The sequence below is a fragment of the Tenrec ecaudatus genome, chromosome 4 (genome assembly GCF_050624435.1).
Source record: "Tenrec ecaudatus isolate mTenEca1 chromosome 4, mTenEca1.hap1, whole genome shotgun sequence".
NCBI lineage: Eukaryota > Metazoa > Chordata > Mammalia > Afrosoricida > Tenrecidae > Tenrec > Tenrec ecaudatus.
This window is the reverse complement of record NC_134533.1, coordinates 157,604,315-157,626,846: the sequence shown is the minus strand read 5'-3', so window position 1 is coordinate 157,626,846 and position 22,532 is coordinate 157,604,315. Positions and strand designations below refer to the sequence as shown.

The following is a 22,532-nucleotide window of genomic DNA, read 5'->3' as shown; positions in this document are numbered from 1 at the left end:
ATACAGTCAGTAAACCGGTTTTTAACAAGCCCTGGTAACACAGGAGTTACATGTCGGGCTGCTAACCTCAAGGGCAGAGGTTCTAAACCACCAGTTCCTCTGTGAGAGAAAGATGGGGATTTTCACTCTCATAAGGAATTACAGTCTTGGAAACTCGTAGGAGAAGTTCTGCTGTCCTGTCCTATTTGTAAGAGTCAGAATTGACTGAAGGACAGTGAGTTTGTTTGAGACTGTTATTTAAACAGTGATGGACATTAAAGAGGTAAAAGACAGATCTAAGTCAAGATAGGTAGGACAGGGAATGCGTCACTTTTTAATCATTCTATATTCACACAGAGATGATTGCTACAGAGGTGGCCATGATGGAGGACAACCCGGGCGCAATAGGACAGGATGCAGCTCAGTTTGTGGACCAGTCCATTGTGATTTACAGGACGTCCACTGGCTGATGTTTGGAAGCAGATAGCCAGGCCTTTCTTCCTAGTCCCTCTTAGTCAGGAAGCTCAGCTACAACCTGACGGACTGCTCATGAGGTGCACTGACCAGGAAGCAAACCTGCATCTCCCACATGGAAGGTAAGAATTCTATCTGGTAACCACCACTGCCTTTTGGAGGTCTGGCCGTAGTGGTGCAAAGGATCAGACTTGGTGACTAACCAAAAGGTCATTGGTTTGAGCCCAGCAGCCACTCTGAGGGCAGGAAGATGAGGCTGTGTCTTTTCATAAAGAACTATAGCCTCAGAAAGAACTATGGGACAGTTCTGTCCTGTCCATAGGGCCACTGTGAGTTAGAATCAACTCAACAGCGATTAGCTTCATTTAGTTTATACTAAGAATAGTTTAAGATTTCACAAAGTAACCCCTCTTATTGAGAATGAGCAGATGGAATAACAGAAATATGTAAGGGCAGCTTTAAAAAGTTTCAGGGGAAAATTCGACTACCTTTTCATTTCATTTCCCCACGAACTCTGGAAGCCCATGGTACGTGAGTGTGTGGGACCTTGTAAATGTGCAACACTGAGAGAAAACAGGTGTTTTCAAAAGGAGAAGGCACTTTTATACATCTAACCACTTCCCTACTTTGAGGTTATAATTTATGTATCCTTAATAAACTGCAAGTTCCACAAATCTGTTGGCTTGAAGCATATAACTTCCCCGTCAGCAACTGCCTGTGAGTCATTAAAATAAAAAAGTCAGACTTAAATATCACATGTGACTTGCAATCACATATTTCCTACCAGAAACTCAATTTGACTCCATATTCCCAAGGAATGGCAGTCAGCCTAAGGTCTTCCTTCAATGAACATATGATTATAAAAAATAATAGTTGTAGGCAGTCTCCTAACTAATAGCCTTACACATCACTCCTCGCTGTTGATGGACACACCCACTGAGTGAGCGGGTGTAGACAAACACAGTCCATTCTTGCCGCCTGGGTCTCCAACAGAACAGGGGTGCTGTGCCCCTGCCTTCACCGACTGTCGACCACCTAGTCCTGTTGAGCATTCCGAGTACATGCAATGCTCCATAGGGGAGTAACACGTCTACTGCTATGGCGCTGCGATCACTGAACTCACGGTCATGTCCAGGAGTGGAGATGATTTCCATCAGCTCCTAAGTCAGCTACCCGCTCTAATGAAATGCCTGATGTGGGCAAAGTACGCCAATTATTCAGTCAAATCTGACAGTGTTCAAGGTCATGGGCCTGCCTCAAAATTCCAGGAACATGTCCAGAATTCCAGGCAATGGAACATAGTGGCTAGGGTTTGTGGCCTCTGCTGCTTTCTCTGTGTTCTGGGCAAAGAGTAGAGGAAAGAGGAGCCCACTGGCCCATCGGCTCTGAGGGAGAAGAGACTGATGTCCTGCCCCTGGAATTCATAATAGAGGCGGGGGGGTGGGGGGGGGTGGGCACCGGGGCGCATCAGATGGACACACCAAGCAGACGGGGCCGTTCGTAGAAGCATATTGTTTTCCCAGTGTCTGGATAATGAGGATGAGGATGGGGTGGGTGTGTGTGAGCCCACCCAGGTATCATCAATCATCAGGTTGCTTCCTGAGCCCAGAGAGCTGGGAAAGACAGATGCCGGCATCGGTGAGAGGCTTAATAGAGACCCGTGGTCAATTAGCAGGGACAAACAGAGGCAACGCTGGAGTTCACTTCCTACATTAAAATCAATCACGAAAACGCAGCCTATCAAAATTTGATAAATAAAGGGGCTGAGTATCCCAGAGAAGGCAATTAAGCGGCACATGAAGCTGAGACTATTGGTTCTCAGCCCTACCTCCACAGCAGAGTCACAGACTGGAGCATTTGAATAAACGCTGGTGCCCGGGCCGCACCCCCAGTGGATTCTGTTTCAGATTTTAAAGCAGGACATGTTTGTTTTTCCCCTGCCCACCCCTCCTCCCGATTTAAAAACCTCCTGGGTGACTCTAAGTATCATTGCCATGAAGAACCTCGGACCAGACCCAAGGTCTTTACCACAGAGAAGGCCACAGAATACAAATCTTTATGCTAAGTTCACCCTTAAGTACTTCATTATTTTTATGTGGTGGTCATGAGAGGGAGATCAAGCTCTTTTATTCTCATTTATTTGTATTAATAAGACCAAGCACAGCAGACATCAGTTCACAGGCAACTTGGAAAATGGTTTCGATCCAAAAACTGGACGCTCCAGTCAGTGTGATACGTCAAGTTCCTAGAATCACAGAGATGAACGTGACACGCTGTCTCATCTCAGCACCATCCAGAGAAAAAGAACAAAGAGCCAATATTGAAGGTGCCCTGCCATCACAGGGCGTCTCAAAGAGGTGGTCAGGTCAGTACTGGTAGATTCAGTTTAACCATGAGGAGACCAGGACTTTAAAAACCAAACGGACTGTCATGAATTCCCACTCAGAGTGGCCGTGTAGGGCAGAGGAGAACTGCCCCTGGGGGTTTCCTAGGCGGTCACTCTTTACAGGAGTGAAACACCTCTTTGGCCTAGTTAAATATGCTGGGGGGGGGGGCATTCCTCAGATTCACAGAGCTAGGTAAAAGCAGAAAGGGGAATTAAATGCAGACAGGTGGTGCTAAGCTTCAAGGGCGCAGGCACGCCACCCGAGACCTGTCCAAGAGTCGTGGGACTCGTCATTCCCCAGTGCAGTCTGCGTCATCCTGCAACTAGCTGTCCATGTGCCGAACTAGCTCTCAAATGAGCCACAGCTCCGTGCCCTGACCACCATGATGTCACAAGAAACGGCCATATCTACTCATTCCTCTTTGCCACCCCAGGCAGTTGGTTGTTTTCATGCAAACTTGCAGACAATGTCACCTGTTTGAGTAACGCTGACTTACTTTTCAAGGACACATTTTCCATCCTTCACTGGGTCTAGAGGGTTCTTCAATCTTTTCAGCTCTTCCTGCGGAAAAGGAAAAGAGGTGTCTTACACGTGGGCCCGTACATGTCTGAGCAATGGGGCTGGAAGACACTGGTGAGCTGAATTGGGATAACACGCTTTCATGAGTCAGTCTGGATTTTGTGATGGATAAGTATTTAAACACACAGTGCCATTGAATCCATGATCAAAGAGGAAGACAGTACTGCCATTCAAACTGTGTGTTTCCTTTCATTCTTAAACATCATGCTTTCCATTATTTTCCCAGAGTGGGCTTATGCTTAGGTGGATCCACCCACATTCTTCAATAGCATCGGTCCCTGTGGTGGTTTCTGGGTGAGGGGCTCTAAATGAATGTGTGCTGGGTTTAGTAGCCAGTAGCCATGCTTTCTCATTTCTTGGGAACTGTACCCCTCCCTCTTGAATCCAAGTTCTCAAACACACACACACACACACACACACACACACACACACACACACACACACACAGTAGCCATGCTTTCTCATTTCTTGGGAACTGTACCCCTCCCTCTTGAATCCAAGTTCTCAAACACACACACACACACACACACACACACACACACACACACACACACACACACACACACACACACACACACACACACACACCCTCCCCTGAGTTTCAAACATATAGACTCCTTCTGTAGCCACAATATGATTGGTGCAGGGATGGCATGTGATTTAAAATAGGTCTAGTTTCCTGATGTTTTAAAAAAAATGCTTGTGTTTCATCTTCTCAATCAATCAAAGCCTTCAGAAACTCTGTTACTGAGGTTGGACTAAAGTGACCCAGGAAGAAGCCCCAATTAAAACGCGTGCCCTTAATGACAATCAGAACTATAGAAAAATGCACTTCAATCAGAAAGAGATGAATACCCTAATTAAAAAGTGAACAAATAGCTGACCAAAGACAACCTAGGAAGAAACACTCATGATCACTAGCCATCCAGGAGACGTAAATTACAGCTACCATGAGATACCACTTGACACAGTCAGTGACAGCCTGGTTTAAAGCATTAATCAATTCATCAACGCTGTGGAGCAGCAGGGAGACTGGAACCCGCATACACTGCTGGTAAGAATGCCATGCTGTGGAAAGTGATAGGGCTCTTCCTCCAACCATGGGGAATAGAAAGTCCCTACGACCCAGCAATCCCTCGGCTGGATAAACATCCTAAAAGAGTAAGAGTCAACACAAACTGATACACACACACACACACACCCATGTTCATTGTAGCACTTTTCACAGTAACAAGAAGATGGAAGTATCAGTAGAAGCAGGGAGAAAGAGACTTTGGCACACACACAACTCGAAACACAACACAACATAAAGAACAGTTTACCTCCATAGAGTCAAGGCCACCTCACAGCGACCCTATGGGGCAGGGTGGAAGTTCCCTGTGAGTTTCTGAGCCTGTAACTCTTTACGGGAGTAGACCGCCCTGTCTTTCTCCCAGGGAGTGGCTTGTGGCTGGTGGTTTCAAACTGCTGACCTTGCAGTTAGCCGCCCAACACTACCAGGACTACAATAGAATACTACACATCACTAAATTACAAAGATGAAACCACAAAGCATATCATGACTTGGATGGACCTGGAGAACATTATGTTAAGAGTGGAATTAGCCAATCACAAAAGGGTGAAATTACACAAGGCCACTGCTTCTCCTCCTCCCTTAATGCAACCCCTCCCTTCTGTGTCTCTCGTCTCCAATAGCTGCGTGTTGGAGTGCTCCCCCAGCCTGGTCTTCTCTCCTTTGATTGCCTCACTGAGGAGATGCCCATCCAGTACCGTGAATTTACATTGATATTTCAGTCTGACTCCTCTTCTAAGCACCAGTCTAACATACTCACCTGAGTACTCCACTAGTCTGTGCATACGAGGGGGCAACAACAACAGAAAATAATTTTTAATAAGCTATATATTTAGGGTTTTTTTTAAAACAAAACAAACTTATCACCTTCAAAGTACTCTCCATTACACTTTAAACATTTGTCAAACCTGTGATTCTATTCTTGGAAACATTTTAAAAACTCATGTTTGGATGGGTGACAGCACCTCCCTCGTTTTTTCTTCACCTCTTCTACGTCATTGTCACATCGCTATCCTTTCATGTCCCTCTTCATTCACAGGAACAAAAAGAAGTTGCACCGGGCAAGGTCAGGTGAGTCAGGTAAGTGGAACAAGAGAGACATGCTGTTTTCTTTTTTTTTTTTTTTCTCATTTTTTTTCTCTTTTCTTCTTTTACATTTTATTAGGGACTCAAACAACTCTTACCACAATCCATACATATACATACATCAATTGTATAAAGCACATCCATACATTCCCTGCCCCAATCATTCTCAAGGCATTTGCTCTCCACTTAAGCCCCTTGCATCAGGTCCTCTTTTTTTTTCCCTCCCCCTCCCTCCCCTTTCCCCCCTCCCTCATGTGCCCTTGGTAATTTATACCTCGTTGTTTTGTCATATCTTGCCCTATCCGGGGTCTCCCTTCCCCCCTTCTCTGCTGTCCCTCTCCCAGGGAAGAGGTCACATGTGGCTCCTTGTAATCAGTTCCCCCTTTCCAACCCACTCACCCTCCACTCTCCCAGCATCGTCCCTCACGCCCTTGGTCCTGAAGGTATCATCCACCCTGGATTCCCTGTACCTCCAGCCCTCATATGTACCAGTGTACAGCCTCTGTCCTATCCAGCCCTGCAAGGTAGAATTCGGATCATGGTAGTTGGGGGGAGGAAGCATCCAGGATCTGGGGGAAAGCTGTGTTCTTCATCGATACTACCTCACACCCTAATTAACCCATCTCCTCTCCTTAGCCCCTCTATGAGGGGATCTCCATTGGCCGACACTTGGGCCTTGGGTCTCCACTCTGCACTTCCCCCTTCATTTAATATAATATATATATACACATACATATATACATATACACATATATACACATACATACACACACTTATATCTTTTTTTTTTTTGCATGATGCCTTATATCTGGTCCCTTGGGCACCTCGTGATCGCACTGGCCGGTGTGCTTCTTCCATGTGGGCTTATTTGCTTCTGAGCGAGATGGCCGCTTGTTCACCTTCAAGCCTTTAAGACCCCAGACACTATCTCTTTTGATAGCCGGGCACCATCAGCTTTCTTCACCACATTTGCTTGTGCACCCATTTGTCTTCAGCGATCCTATCATGGAGGTGTGCAGTCAATGATATGATTTTTTGTTCTTTGATGCCTGGTAACTGATCCCTTTGGGACCACTTGATCACACAGGCTGGTGTGTTCTTCCATGTGGACTTTGTTGCTTCTGAGCTAGATGGCCGCTTGTTTATCTTCAAGCCTTTAAGACCCCAGTCACTATCTCTTTTGATAGCCGGGCACCTTGTCAAAAGCTGCTGCACTGAGATGGCTGCATGGGCAGGTGCATTTTCTTGGTGGCAAATTCACCTTCCCATCTGCCACAAATCAGCCCTTTTTTGTCGCACACTGTTACTCAATATTTCCTGAACCTCTAAATAGAAAGCTTGATTAACAGTCTGGCCTGGTGGAACATGCTGCAAATGCACCATCCTTCCCATCAAAAAAACAAATGAGCATTGTCTTGGTCTTTGATTTCACTTGAGGTTTTGGCGGGTGAGGTGACGATGGCATCTTCCACTGGCTTGGGTAATGTTTGCTTTCGGGGTCTTCAGAATAGCACCATGTCTCATCACCAGTAATGACCTGGGGGGAAAGTCTTGGTCCCTTAGGAGCTGTTCTTTCAAAGTACAGCATGTTTCCACTCAACCCCCTTTTTTGCTGGTCAGTCAGGACCCAAGGCACAAATTTTATGGAACTCCTTCCTCACTCCCAAATCTTCTGTTAAAATTCACTGAACCCAACTCCAAGATAGTCCAGATAACTTCCCCATCTCTTCAATGGTCCATTTTCAGTGTTCAAGCACAAGTGTGTGGATTTTGTCAACATTTTCATTTGTTCAGAAAATTGATGGAAGTACAGAATGTTTTAGACAGGGTTCTCTAGAGAGACAAAACCAGATTGCTAATAATTATATATATATATAAAGCTAGATAGATATATAATACAAAAAATGAACAGTTAAATTATAAAGCAGTACAAATGGCTCAGTGCAACTCACTCCTGTGAAAGAGTTGTGAGGCACTGGCAGTCTTTCAAGTCTTGAGACCACCAGGTTGTCCTCTTTAGAGAGAGCTAGGCTATCCCAGCAAAGGCAGCAAACAGCAAGGCAGGTCCCCAGCTCAAGAGATGTAAATTCCAATCATGCGGTCTTAAAGGGACCTCAACTTACAGCAACACAGTCCACAGGTTAGGCATCCAACAGGTAGTGCAGCCTCTAAATTGAGGCACAGAACAAGCAAGGCAGCCACATACTGGTCCGATGATCAAAGAACAAGAGACAAGAAAGGTGAGGCTCACAGAGCCATTTTTCTCTCCGCCCTTCAATTAATCCCACTTGTGTTTAACAGCCACACTAAGCACAATAAACTAACTACATTTCACATTTTTGAAATTAGAAAACCACTCATACATTTGAGTATGCCCATAGTGCTGTCCATGTAAGTTGTGTTCAATATTACAACAGTTTCTGCGGCACTTTTCCCAAGCAGGAAATAAAATTTCGCAGCCACCCACTGTTCTCTTAATGGGCCAACACAAAAATAGGTTCCAGCAAAACTGCTTTTATCAACAACAACAAAAAATCACTGTGTCCAGAGAGAACCTTCCCAGGCAAAGCCACTGGGCGCACTAACTCAACGAGTTCCAGGGTGCTTGCCTAGTGGGAAAAATGGGCACTACAAAAGCTCTGTCCAGCAGAGCTTTTTTTTTTTGGGGGGGGGGGATACCCCCTCGTATATGAAAGGCATATAAAATTCAAAGTTTTCATTTTATTATGTTCTACCCCTGAAAATTGCTTCTTCCCCAAATCTTACTCATTTTAGCAAACAATATCATTATCTACCCAGGTATGGCAGGCAGTCTAAACCTAGGAGGCACACTTTACTCTTTTCTCCCTCTAAAAATCCATATCAATCAGCTAATCTTGTCTCCACTTTCAGAATCTATCTAGAACAGGACTATTTCTCAGCCTGGTCCAAGACACCTGTGGTGACAGCCTGTCTCCCTAACTGCTTCCCAAGACAACTCCTTAGCTCCCTTCGTACAGCAGCCGGAGTGATTTGATCTTTCTTATTCAACATCATATGCTGATATTTCATCAACAGATCTTTTGTTTTGTATTGCTGAATGATATTCCACTGTATAAATAGACGGCGATTTATTAGTATTTTTTCTTACTGATGGTCAATGTAAGTTGTTTCAATTTTTTTACAATTATTAATAAAGATGCTTATGAGCATTCTTGTGGAACTGTTGTGAGAGATGCACGTCTTCTTTCTCTTTAGTAAATATCTAGAAGTAGAGTTGCAAGATCATAGAGTAGATGTATGTTTATCTCCTTCAGCAACTTCCTGTATTCTAAATGGTCACACAGTTTATGTTCTCACATGCATGCAATTCATGAGAGGCCTCGCTGCATTTCACCAATATTTGTTGTTGCAGTTTTTTTCATTTTAACCGTTCTAGTGGCTTTGCTGTTTCCCATTGAAGTGTCGATTTTAATTTCGCTGATGAGTAATGATGCTAAGTACCTTTTTATGTGCTTATTGGACATTCATTTATCTTCCTTTTGAAGTGTCTGGTTAACATTTTGATCAATTCTTTAAAACTGGGTTGTATGTTTTTCATTTAACGATTTGTAAGATTTCTTTGTGGGTTTATGTATGCATGTATACTAATACATCCTCCCAGCCGGTGGCTTATCCTTCACGTTTTAAACAATGTCATTCATTGGATGAGGAGCTTCTCCTTGTGATGAGATACAACCTATTGCTGTATTATCATTATTTGCTATTTAGTGCTTCCTGCAGCCTGTCCAAAAAAGGTGTTACTCCAAAGTTGCAAAGATAAACCTGGTCGCTATTAAGTTGAATCAGACTCATGGTCACCACAGATGAGTCAGAGTAAAAACGTGCTCCACGGGGTTTTCAGTGGCTTAGTTTCTGAAAGTTCATCACTAAGTCTTTTTTTCTGAATCACGTCTGGGTTAGCTCAAGCCATCAACCTTCCCGCCTGCAGCTGAGCATGCTAACTATTTATATCACCCAGGCAGAGAAGCATCTAGGTTTCCTTCCAGAAGTATCAACTTTCAATTAATTGTTGTATGTGAGATGAGGTCAGGATTGAGATTCATTTTCCCCCATATGGATATGCTAGCATGCTCCTACGGAATAGGAAGGACTTTTATAAAAACTGCTTGCTTTCTCATGAAAATGTATAAAATCAGCTGTCGTGTGGTTTGTAATTTTTTGCCCTTCCCTCTTTCCCTTGTCTGGATCATAGTCATGAGAAGCCATCTGGGAGCCACAAGGAGGAAACTACACCCAAAGGATGGCAAAATAGAAAATTTAATGGAATTATGGAGCTGCAGTCCCAACTCTGACCTGCCAACATCTGGACATTTTGTAATATAAGCAAACCAAACAGCTAATTTATATGAGCCATTGTAGTTAGACAAATACTACATTCCTACAATTGATTTACACTTTGCAAACATTTTCAGTATTTTCATCTCTCTTGAAATAAAATCCAAACTCATCCCCATGTTGTATATAGAGATCTAAGCAATATAAACTCCCACCTATCCCTGATGCCATCTCTCCCCCTTCTCTATGTACTCTTTTCTAGCCATATTTATTTGGGACATTTTAGAATCAGCCATGCTTTTCTCACTTCAGATCATTTATCTCTGATGCTTGCTTTGCACAGGATACTCATGCCTCACTTCACCCCCATCTCTGCTTACATATTGCCCACTCGGAAACACCAAGCCATCCGAATGTCACTGTGTTAGACAGGGCTCTCTAGAGACACAAAACCAGGACATTTATGATTTTAGATAGATAGATAGATAGATAGATAGATACAACACCAGAAATAAACAGCTAATTTGTCCACAGAGCAGTACAAATGGCTCAGTTAAACTCCCTTCCATGAGACAGTTAATACACTTGCAGTCCTTCAACTCACGAGGGCTGCTGGGTGCAAATCAAGGAAGCAGACAGCTCAGTCTTCTGTAGAGCAATACAGTCAGTCCAGCCACAGGCAGCAAAAAGCTGGGCAAGTCACCAACCATCAGCCAGGTGACAGGGTCTGACAGTCTCCAGCTCAAGTGATGTATACACCAGGTGTGTGGTGAAGGAGGTCTTGAAGGAACCTCAAACTATAGATACACTGTCCACAGATTGGGTATCCCACAGGTAGTGTAGCTTACAAGTCAAGGCAGAGAACCAGCCAAGGCAGCCGCACAGTAGTCTGATCATCAGAGAGCAAGAGACAGAAAGACTAGGCTCACCGAGCCAATTATCCCTTTGCCCTTCAATTAAACCCCAACCTTATTAATCCCACATGTGTTTATTGGCCAGGTTGGCACAATAATCCTATCACGGTCACCCATCTGGCAGAATAATTTGGACAAGGTTAGTGGTAATGGTTGTATAACATGATATAATCATGTAAAATTTATTTAATTAGTAAATGTTTTGTTATATATAATCTTAAAAACAAACAAACAAACAAAAACTCACTTTCAAAGTGTTTGAGTCAGTGCAGACTCATTATGGTCCTACAGCATTGGGTAGAACTGCTCCTGTGGGTTTCCAAGACTGTAACTCTTATTGAGAGTAGAAAACCTCCTCTTTCGCAGAGCAGCTGACAGTTTTGAACTGCTAATCTTGAGGGTAGTAGCCCATCATGTAGACTACTACACCATTAGGGCACCTTTCATCTTCCCACAATTAAATCAAGAGTAAAAAGGGAAAGTTACTCAGCACTCACCAGATTTATGTTTCCACTCATTGCTTCATAACTTTTTATCACATCTTAATATATAACATATGTAATATTATGTGCCTCTGTCTACTAGATAGTAAGGGAGCAACGAGTGGTTCAAAACCAGTGGAGGGAGGGAATGAGAGGACTGGTAGGGAGTGACCAAGGGAAAGGTAACGGAGAGGAATTACTGAAACCTGAATGAAGGCTGATCATGGTAGTGGGACAGGAGGAAAGCGTAAGGAAATAGAGGAAAGGAGTAGGAGGCAAAGGGCATACATAGAAGCCTAAATACAGACATGTACATATGTAAATATATTTATGATTATGGGGGGAAATAGGCCTATGTGCATACATTTATAGGTTCAGTAGTAAGGTAGCAGGTGGACATTGGGCCTCCTCATGCACACTCCCTCAATACAATAGCACCTTGCTCAGCTGAACAGTCATTCCATGATACCCACCTTCCTGACATGATCGCTGAAGACAGACGTGTGCATAAGCAAATGTGGTGAAGAAAGCTGACGGTGCCTGGCTATCAAAAAGATATAGCGTCTAGGGTCTTAAATACTTGAAGGCAAACAACCGGTTATCTAGCTCAGAAGCAACAAAGTCCACAGATAAGAAGCACACAAGCCTAACTGAACACAAGGTGTTGAAGGGATCAGGTAACAGACACCAAAGAAAAAAAGCCATCATTGTGTGATCACCTTCCCCACATAAACGCTGAAGAGGAATGTGTGCATAAGTAAGCGTGGCGAAGAAGGCTGATGGTGCCTGGCTATTGAGAGATATAGTGTCTGGGGACTTAAAGGCTTAAAAGTAAACAAGCGGCCATCTATCCCAGAAACAACAAAGCCCACATGGAAGCAGCACACTACTATGTGTGATCATGAAGGGCAGCGGGGACCAGGTTTCAAGCAACAAAGGCGGGGGGAAATCATATCATCATGAATGAGGGGAGTGTATGATTCGAACCCAATGCCCATCTGCAGACAACTGGACATTCCTTGCAGAGGGGTAGTGGGGAGAAGATGAGTCACTCAGGGTTCAGTGTAGCAATAATGAAACTCACAACCTTCCTCTAGTTCTTAAACACTTCCTCCCCTCCATCTATCATGATCCTAATTCTACCTTGCAAACCTTGTTACACCAGTTGGGATTTGGAAACACAGGGAACCTAGGACAGATGAACCCCTCAGGACCAACGGTGAGAGTGGCAATACTGGGAGGGAAGGGGGTGTACAAAAGGGGAACCTATCTCGGGAAACTACATATTACCTCCTCTCTGGGGGATGGGCAACAGGAAAGTGGGTGAAGGGAGACGTTGGGCAGCATAAGATAAGAGAAAATAATAATTTATAAATTATTAAGGGCTCATGAGGGAGGGGGAAAGGGGGGAGGGAGGGGGAGGGAAAAAAGGAAAATGAGTTGATTCCAGGAACCCAAGCAGAGAGCGAATTTTGAGAATGATGAGAACAACAAATGTATAAGGGTGCTTTACTCAATTGATGTATGTATGGATTGTGATAAGAGTTGTATGAGCCCCAATAAAATGATTTTTTTAAAAGAAAGTGAGCTTTGTCATATCGGCGTCACTGTATTTTCAGAACCTAGGATAATGCCTAGCTCACACAGTGGTTCGACCAATGCATATTGTTTTTCTGGTTCTTCACCCAACCTCTGAGGCTGTAAGGATGCGAACCCTGGAAATGCCATAGCTGTATTTGTTGTCATGGAAGTGTCTAATGGTAGAAAAGAGGACAACACATCATAAAGCAGGGGTGACCCCCGAATCATCTCTACCAGCTAACATCACACACCTCACCATAGAGAAGCAGTTCCAACTGTTTCATTGGGGGGTGAGCCACTGAAATGTTTGACCAGCCTCTGAATGATATAATAAATATCAAATGGCCCTTGGCAGAAAGCAACAACAACACGTTTTCCCACCCCTTCCACAGAGGACAGAGGCAAAAGAAAACAGTCAAGGAGATTGGGCCTGTTGATGCTGTGACCCTCCAGATAAAACGGATCCTGAGATCCAAACAGTGCTTGACTTTTCAGTTTTGGGGACTGATAGAATCTCTCCTTTGCTTGCATAATTTTTGACTGGATTTTAGTTTTTCACAGTGGAAAAAAATCCTAATTCAAAAGTTCAAGCCATACCCTAAGCCAATTGAATGAATCATGCTTGGTGAAGTGGAGGCACATGGAAGAAGAAGCCTCTCTAAGAGGTGGACGGACACAGTGGCTGTAACAATGGGCTCAAGCATACGAACAATTGTGCGGATGGACCAGGACCAGGCAGTATTTCATCCGGCTGTACACAGGGTCACTATGAACCGGAACCACCGTGATGGCACCGAACAACCACAGCAACACTGAATGAACAAAGAAATTGAGCCACAGAACTGTAAAGGATCAGAACTAGAGAGGGCTTTTGGTTTTTTTGTTTGGGCAGAAGACTAGTGGATAAAGATCTTCAGTGAGTCTCTCAGGAGTCAGCAGAGAGAGAAAAGTGTCTCCCGCCTCCAAGGAGGAAATACATGAGTTCCCAGAATCCTCAGGAGGCCACGCCCACACAGAGGCCTCATTGGTTATATCTTGATTTGCACGCCAGACTCCACACCTTCACTGGTAATCCTCTCAAATTGACACCAGATTATGTAACTACCACAGCACCCCTTTATATCTAATACATGTCTGTTCTTCAGGTCGAACTTATTCTTCAACCTTTTATACCTGGCTCCTTTTCTAAGAGCAGATCTCCACATCTATCGATCCCTCCTACTTAATATTGTATCACATCCCACCCACCTCCAGGGCCATAATCAGGAGATCCAGGTCATGTAGAAGGTCAGTCTTAAGTCTGCTTTTATACAAAGGAACTACGTTGTGTGAGAATTCTCAGCTATTCTTGAAAACTCAGGTGGATTCTTAGGTCACAGATGTTTTCTTGTCATGCCCTGCGTTAAAGTTAGGAAGGGGATTGAGCTGTTGGTAGTTCTGGTACTTCTGTAAAGCACAGTAGTTTTGTCACCACTGTTTCTTCTTCCTATCCGCCCTGGGTCCTGGGGCTCAGGAAGGAAAGGGTTTGGGGCTCTGGGCCAGCCATTCTCTTTCCCTTGGTTCTTTCCCTGGGTGGGGAGGGCATTGATGCAGCACTTTATTCAACCCAACATTCCACGTTCTAGGAAATCATATTAAGCATAAGGTCAATGACTAACAAGAGCTTTCTGAACAGCTGTGCTGCAGACAATTTGGAGGATTGATTTCATCATTTGGTTATTTAAGCTAACTGTACGAAAACACTTCAATCTGATGGGCCTGGAAGTTCCAAGCTATGCCTTCCTTTTATAGGAGATGGATCAGGAAGGTAGGATGCTCAACAGACCTGCCTTCTGAGTTTATTCTTCGAGAAAGTTCTGTGTCAACTTACCATCGAAAATGTTTGCACAATGGCAGTTCCCATCACAAGTTCCTTCTCTGGGCTCCATTTAGTTCTGATCTCATATTGGCAATGCCATTTTCCTACTGAAAGCTGTCAATCACTCCTGAGTTGCCTGAAGAATAGATTTTAGACTCTTTGGTCAGGCTCTATGGAACAGGGCACAGCTTGTCTCTCCGGGTTCCATCTAATAGGCTTCCTACCTGCTCCCGTGCTCCACCTCTGTCTATTCATGATGAAATTCAATGCAGCCCAGAACTCACATGCTATCTTAGTGGACACCTCAAGACAAGCTCAACTCTTCTACTGGACACTCCATTCTCCTTTCAGGAAGCTTACCAGACATTTTCCGCTCCCACACTGGTTTCCTTACTGAACAGATGGGTTGGATTCCTTATCCCTCCATTTCCTCAGCAACTTGCAGTGACAGCTATTATAACATCAAGTTTTAAAGCAAATGAACAAACAAACAAACAAATATGGTTGTAGCCTAGTGTGAGATTAAGCAGAGGGCAGCTCCCTCAAGGCCATGGATTTGGAAGTCAGTGGATTTGTTTCAAATCTCTTTCATTATTTGACAATTTAAGCACTTTCTACATGCTATTTTCACTTTTTTTTTTTGCTTTTTGTGACACGTCAGTCCTGCAGATATAGTTTTGCTTCAGTGGATGAGCATTATTGAAAAGTTTGCCTTGTGTCTAACATTCATCACTCTATTATTGTTCCAAATTTAGGTTTTTAAATTACACAAGTGAACATCCCAAGTATTTTCATTTAAAAAGCTTACACACACACACACTTTCCTATCCTCAGCAGTACTTTAAATTTTATACCACTGGCTAGATTAATGATACTACTATTAGAATTATAAAATGTCTCATGGAGTTTACTTAAATTATTTCTCAACAACTCACAATATTGCCTCTAAAGTGGACCAGGTATGTATATAAACTTTAGATATATGAAGAGATGTTGAGCTTGACATAAACCCTAATCTAAGAGCAATTAATTCTTACAACGTGGCCCTGCTCAATACTTGGCCTCAAGAAGTTATCCCTAAAGTTATAGGTGCTATAGAAAGACGTGGTGAAGAAATCCAGGTGGTGCTTGGCTATCAGAAAGAATAGCTGGGCTTGGAGTCTAAAAGATTTGTCATAAAACAAGCAGTGAGGTGTTAGCCAAGTCCCCACAGGAACGCCCCAGTCTGTCTGATACAAATATTGTAGATAATAAAATTCAAGATCAGAGGTGGGAATTGCATTAGGGCTGAAGTTCTGACACCTGGTTTTCAGAAGGCAGTGAAAGCCCAAATTCAGATAACAATTAAAACCCAAATTCTATTGGCAGATCCCCCCCCACAGATCAATTCTTCATTGCATTCCCTCAGATCATGTCCACGGATGTGAATAATCTCGCCTTCACAGAATGCATTAGAAAGTGGTTTACTGCGAATAAATAAGGGAGGTTAAAATAATATATTATCATTTGTTTTCCCTTTTGACTTATTTTTAATTTTCTCTAGTTTCTAGCTTCTGTTTTCACTTGGGTTGAGGTTTTATTTTGTTGTCTTTGATGGAAATTTTTGTCTGGTTTTCTTTATGTCAAATCCAGGATAAGTAAATCTATAGAGACAGTAACTAAATTAATAGTTTCTTATGGTTCTGGAAGGTAAGGTTGGGAGGAACGAGGAACTAATAGCAATGAGTACATAACTGAAGAAAATGTTCTAAAATTTATTGTGATGATGATTACACAATTAATTTCATATATCTAAATTATTGAATTGTAAGCTATGTGAAATATACATCAATGACAGATTGTAACTCTTCCAAAAATTATATCTCGTTGCAGTTTGGGTTCGAGTATATGCAAACTACATTCTCATTTGACAATTTCTCTACAAAGTATTCAATGACATTACTTAGATTTTCTCATTTTGTCAGCATTCACTTTGTGTTCTGGTTGTTCCATTCCTGTTTTCTAGCTTCCCTGCCCCTTATCTTCTCATCTTAGCTTTAGAGTAAATGTTGTCATTATGATCTTAATGGATTGTTTCTAAGTAGAGCACCGTACTTATAGTTTATCATCTTCATTTGTGTGCCCCTGGGCTATTTCGTCCAAAGGGAATCTCAAAGAATATTTCCTGTTCAAGGTTTAACAGCATATCTCAAAGAGATAGTCTCGGGAAATCCTCTGGACTCAACTGGTCCAGCCAGCCTGGACTTTCTGAGATGTTTGAGTTTTGTTCTTCATTATCTCTCATTCTAACTGGGGCCTTTGGTGCTGATCTTGGTCAGAATGATCAGAAGCAGTAATTGGGAGGGAACCATCTAGTTTTAGAGTATCCCAAGGCTATGGCTCATGGAGGCTGTTAGGTTTGTATATTTGGTTTCTTGTGTGATATTTTGGTTTCCTTCTTACTCTTAGGCTTCTGATGAATAGAGATTACTAATTGTATTTTAGATAATTACTCACAAGATTTCAAGACCCAAGATATGGAACTATATCTGGAAGAGAAAGGGCAGGCATGAAATTCTGTGTGTTTATTGGGGTGGGCTGGGATGGGGGGGCTCACTCCCATTTTATTCCTTTCTATATTCCTATAAATGTTCCCTTCTTTCACCCTTTTATGATCTTTCTTTTCCTTTGTTACTGTGCTCTTTCCAAATATCGTTAGCCCCAGATGCTTCACCATTTCTTGTGGCTTCTTACTCACATCTTTGTCGACAGACACTTCAGTTAACTCATTCAGTCACCCTTAAACTGGGTTGCCAGTCTTCTACCTAGACCCTGACATGAGTGACACTGTTTGCTCATTTTGTTAAAAAAATGTTTTTCCCTATCTCTGTGATTATTTTTATATATTTAAATAATCTGGGTTAATAATATTAACTGATCAATTCTCCTAGGAATTGACGGAAGAACATGTCCACTTTGATGGCTCATCCTCAGAGAAGGAGCTGTCCTGCCCCAGGGAAGCCAACCTCTGACTCGGTTTGATTCACCAGGTAATGATGCAGCTTCTACCACGCTCTATCTAACGTCTACCTTTTATTTTTATTTTTATTTTTGAAATTTGGACTAACTCCCTCTGCAAAAGACAACTTGAATTATTCAAATACAACCCAAACACATAAGTATTCTGTATTCCTGAATGCCATTTCTCCAAATGAAATCTGTTATTATGAGTGGCAAAGAAATGCAGGGCATGCTAGTCGGGTGAATAATTGGTTGACTATTTTGCTCCAGCCCGTTTCCCAATGTCATAGGAGTTCATCTGAATTGGGGCTGAACTGAAACAGGACATGGGATACGGGGGTTTGTTCTTTTCCTGTCTGGCTGCCCATTCTGACCCTAATCCTACTTTTTTTTTTACACAAACAGTGGAAAGCAGCTAAGAGGTTGGACAAGGTCAGATCTGCTACCCCGTAGTCAGCCACTTGACCTTCCCAATCATAAAATACCCCCCTTGTTTTTGTTTTTTCTGTCTCTACCACTTCTACTGTCTCAGCAATTCGGACCATGCTCTTTTGACAGTTTGAAATCAGGAATCCACTCAAAATTGCTTTTTTCTCTAAAGTGCACTTGCGTCTAAATGCTACCCTGTTCACTTTCTGGTTTACACCAGGCCTTCTTGTTCCCAGCACGTCCAGGATTATTCCATCTCACTTATGTGAAAACAATTGGCAATTGACTTGATTGCAGGGCCACAAGTGACAAAAACTGTGCCACTTACATACATCCTTTTTTTTTCTTTGCCTTGGGAATAATTTCATATTAACCTCGGGTAACTGTTCCACAAAAGTTAAAAAACAAAATTGCTCTTGATGTTTTTGATTAGTCAATCATTCCATTAACTATCATCAGGCTTCCTTGTCCCCCTCCCACTCCACTCACAACATTTTTTTTAATGGACGTGTAATAAGGGCACTCAAGAAGGGGTTACTGATGTTTGCATAATTTGGAAAGGTAGAAGACATAAAATCTATACTAATTTTAGCATCGCATCATTAAACATGAAATATTGATTATTACCCTTTGCAACAAAATTTATGAAGCTAGCTAGCTGCTGTGTCCACATAAAGTGATTCTGATGCCTTGCCCTCGGACCTCCGTGGCTGTAAATGATGCTCCCTGGTGACAGCTGGAAGGCCAGCATTCTGATCCACGGCTTTGGGAGATACATTTTCCAGATTAGACCAGGAATGACCCAGCTGCACAGCCCACCTTCAGAAAATTAAATTGGAGGGAGTCCAACACGCTGTTGAAATAACTGCGTGAATTACAATCCTTCCATGGGCCTTGTTATAATGTGAATATGCTGTACAATTTCCCTCCATTTCCCTCCTCCCCTGCTGTGACTGTGGCCATTAATAGTCATCTCATATATTTAAAGGCAAAAAAGCATCAAAAATAAAAATGCAAGATTCATGTTTTCTCCCTTTGGAAAGCAACGACTAAATTTCTTTTCTTTCCCCTTTCCTTCCCTCACCCCCAAAAGAGCATAAGTTTTGTTTATGTATTATGCATCAATGTGTTTTATGGCTGACAGACCTGTAAATTTCACACAGGGAAGTTACCTTGCAGTGGAACATTAATTTCTTGGGGGGCGGGGGATAAAAACAAAATGCTAATAGGACACCAACAGCTCGTTTAAAGGCTCCTTTCAGGTAAACCATGGGCTCGTGATGCACATATGATACAGTAGACTTCTAAAAGAGATTTACCGAGTTCTGGAACTTTATGGTGAGACTCCATCTCACGAACTTTGGACATGTTGTCAGGAGAGACCAGACCCTGGAAAAGGACGTCATACATGTCAAAGCTGAGGGGCAGTGAAAGAGAGGAAGACCACCGACCAGGTGAGTGGACACAGTGGTTTCTGCAGTGGGTTCAAGTCCAGGAACACCTGTGAGAATGGCGCAGGACCCAGCAGGGTTTCGTTCTGTTGTGCACAGGGCTGCTGTGGGTTGGGACAGACTTGATGGCACTGAACAACAACAACAGTGCTTATTGGGTATTCCGAATGCCCCGTGAGCTCGAGAGGGGCTGGGGGTTTATGACTATGATCACCGAGCAAGGTAGTCCTGGGCTTTGCTGTGTAGGTTCACAGTGGCATTAGTATTGGATACCATCTCATGCAAAGAGAACCTTCTCAAAGTAAGGTAGGATGAGAGTAAGAAGCATCGGACAACTCATCCTTTATGCTCGTTTGATCAACAAAGTTATGTTACTAGGCATTAGGACATAAAAGCCCTTGACTGCCAACTGTACTAAAAAAAAAAACAGGCTCGCCATCCTCCAGTCAATTCTGACTTACCATGACCATATAGGACAGAGTTGAACTGCTCCTATGGGTTTTCAAGACAGTAACTCTGTACGGTATAGAAAGCCTCATCTTTCTCCCTCAGGGCAGCTGGAGGTTTTGAACTGCCAGCATAGAGGTTAGCTGCCCAATGAGTACTATGTGACCAGGGATCCTTATAACCTAAAATCCAGGATAAGGCATAAGGATCTTCTTTTGCAGGAGCCCTGGTCACGTAGTGGTTATGCGTTGGGCTGCTACCCACAACGTCAGAAGTTTGAAACCACCAGCCACTTCATGGGAGAAAGACAGGGCTTTCTACTCATGTCAAGAGTTACCATCTCCTCACCTTTCCCCTCTCTCCCCACCCCCTTCCCCTCATGAACCTTTGATAATTTATAAATTATTATTATTTTGTCATGTGTTACACTGTCCAATGTCTCCCTTCACCCACTTTTCTCTTGTTCACCCCCCCCCCGGAGGGGTTATATGTAGATCCTTGTAAAAAATGAGGAGCTGATACCAGGGGCTTGGGTGGAGAGCAAATGTTTTGAGAATGATGATGGCAGCAAACGTACAAATGTGCTTGACACAATGGATGTATGTATGGATTGTGATAAGAGTTGTAACAAGGCCCCAATAAAATGATTTTTTTTAAAGAGTTACTATCTCAGAAACTCACAGGGGCTGTTCTACTCTGTCCTATAGTGACTCTGTGCATCAGCATTGACTTGATGCCAGTTAGCATGAGCTTGAACTTGATCTGCTTTTACAGGCCCTATTGTATCTCCATTCTAGTGCTCCCGATGAGGTAGTAAAACCCACTTTGGGAAACACTGCCCTACACTAACAACCTTGCTGGATCCAGCATTGTCAAACAGCATGAACCAGCCTATTATTATATTGTTATTTTGAAAAACATAAATACCTTCCCACTATCTTTCCCAAGGGTATGCAGAATCTGAAGAACACTTTCAAGTTTTATAACATATGCATTCTGAAGCTTTCATTGTAAAATGAAGATGATCTCATTAAAAATAGTCTAAATATTAATAGAGCTAGGACATGTGAAATTAAAGCACAACTAGTGATGATTTTAAAATGGTCACTTTACTCAAAGTTAACACAGCTTGGCAGCAGGACAACCACAGAAATTCAACTGAACTTGAAGTATTTCAGGACAGCCACGAAAGTGGGCCTATTTTTGCATCTTAAATCTATCCATTTTCTGTAAAAAAAACTTAGAGGCCATGCTTCTTGCTGAGAACTCAAATGTAAATAAGAAACCAAGCCAGCAAATAAACATCTCTCACCATGCAGACAGAACTGTGAATGCGGATAAGCAAACCCACACCTGGCTTCCAGTGCCACAGAACAAAAACACAATGCAGGCAATCAGAGCCGCGGGTAATTCCCACGCCACTTATACCTGATATGACAGTGCATTTCCTTATAGAGGAGCAAACGGCTTCCAGATTAGATCTTTGGCTTAGTACAAGTGGAAAATGAGTTTGTATTGCTTATGTACTTGCTGAGTTGCGTGTCGGCAGCCCCCGGCATGCTCAGCAGCACCTCATAGTCCTTCATCTCATCTCATCCCCAGCACCACTGCCTTTGTGGAGGGCTTGCTAATGCTAATTGACATTGGTGAACTTCTGCCTAATGGCTTTTCTTAAAGTCTCTTTTAGAAAAATTTTTAAATATTTTATTGATCTATAATTAACAGATCATCCAGTTTGGTGCATCCTGCCAAGAAGGGCCATGCACTCACCGAAGTGCATTTGTAATCCTTTAACTCCTCGACTCGTGACCCTAAGGCAGCGCAACAGCAGCTCTCGTGGAGCCGGGGAGTTGGAGAACTTGACAATTGATTCCCTTAAAGATTACATCCTAGAAAACTCCCCGGGTGCTCCATGCTACCACCCGGGTTGCTATGAGTCAGAATCAGCTTGACAATAACCAACACCACTCATAAACCCTTTGCCAACCTAAACACAACTGCTTTTCAAGATCAAAAGTGTCCCCTTAACCCCTCTCACCTGTACTTTCAGAAATCCTGCAGCGATCATTTCACAGGTGATTCTAGATATTTTCATTTCCCCCATTGTAGCTATCAGTCCTGGTGGTGAAGTGGTGAAGCACTGGGCTACTTCACCACAAGGTCAGCAGTTTGAAACCACCATGCACTCAGTGAGCGAAAAGAGGAGGCATTTGACTCCGGTAAAGAGGTATAGCCTTAGAGTCTCAGAAACTCACTGCCCCACGGGGTCACTGAATCGACATCAACTGTATGGCGGTGAGTTTTTGGCTTAATACAGGAAACCACATGCCATTCTTGGAACTACTGATGCTATTGCTAATGTTTATTACATTGAACCAGATTTTTGGCCCTTGCATAAATAATCATTTAAAATTATGACTGAGCCCCTAGGAGATATAGTTATTATTCTCCTTTTCCAGATGAAACAGAATGAAAA

The 22,532-nt window shown here is 42.9% G+C and overlaps 1 protein-coding gene across 1 annotated transcript in view; it reads right to left on the bottom strand.

Annotated features, from left to right (window-relative positions):
- The window catches only part of IQCJ (IQ motif containing J), a 28,413-nt gene extending 6,253 nt beyond the window's left edge, over positions 1-22,160 (bottom strand). The window contains exons 1-2 of the mRNA XM_075547875.1: positions 22,095-22,160; positions 3,337-3,401 (exon numbers count right to left, since the gene is read on the bottom strand). Coding sequence (XP_075403990.1) covers positions 3,337-3,401; positions 22,095-22,160 — 131 coding nt within the window. The remainder of the gene's footprint in view (positions 1-3,336; positions 3,402-22,094) is intronic.
- Between the last annotated feature and the right edge of the window lie 372 nt (positions 22,161-22,532).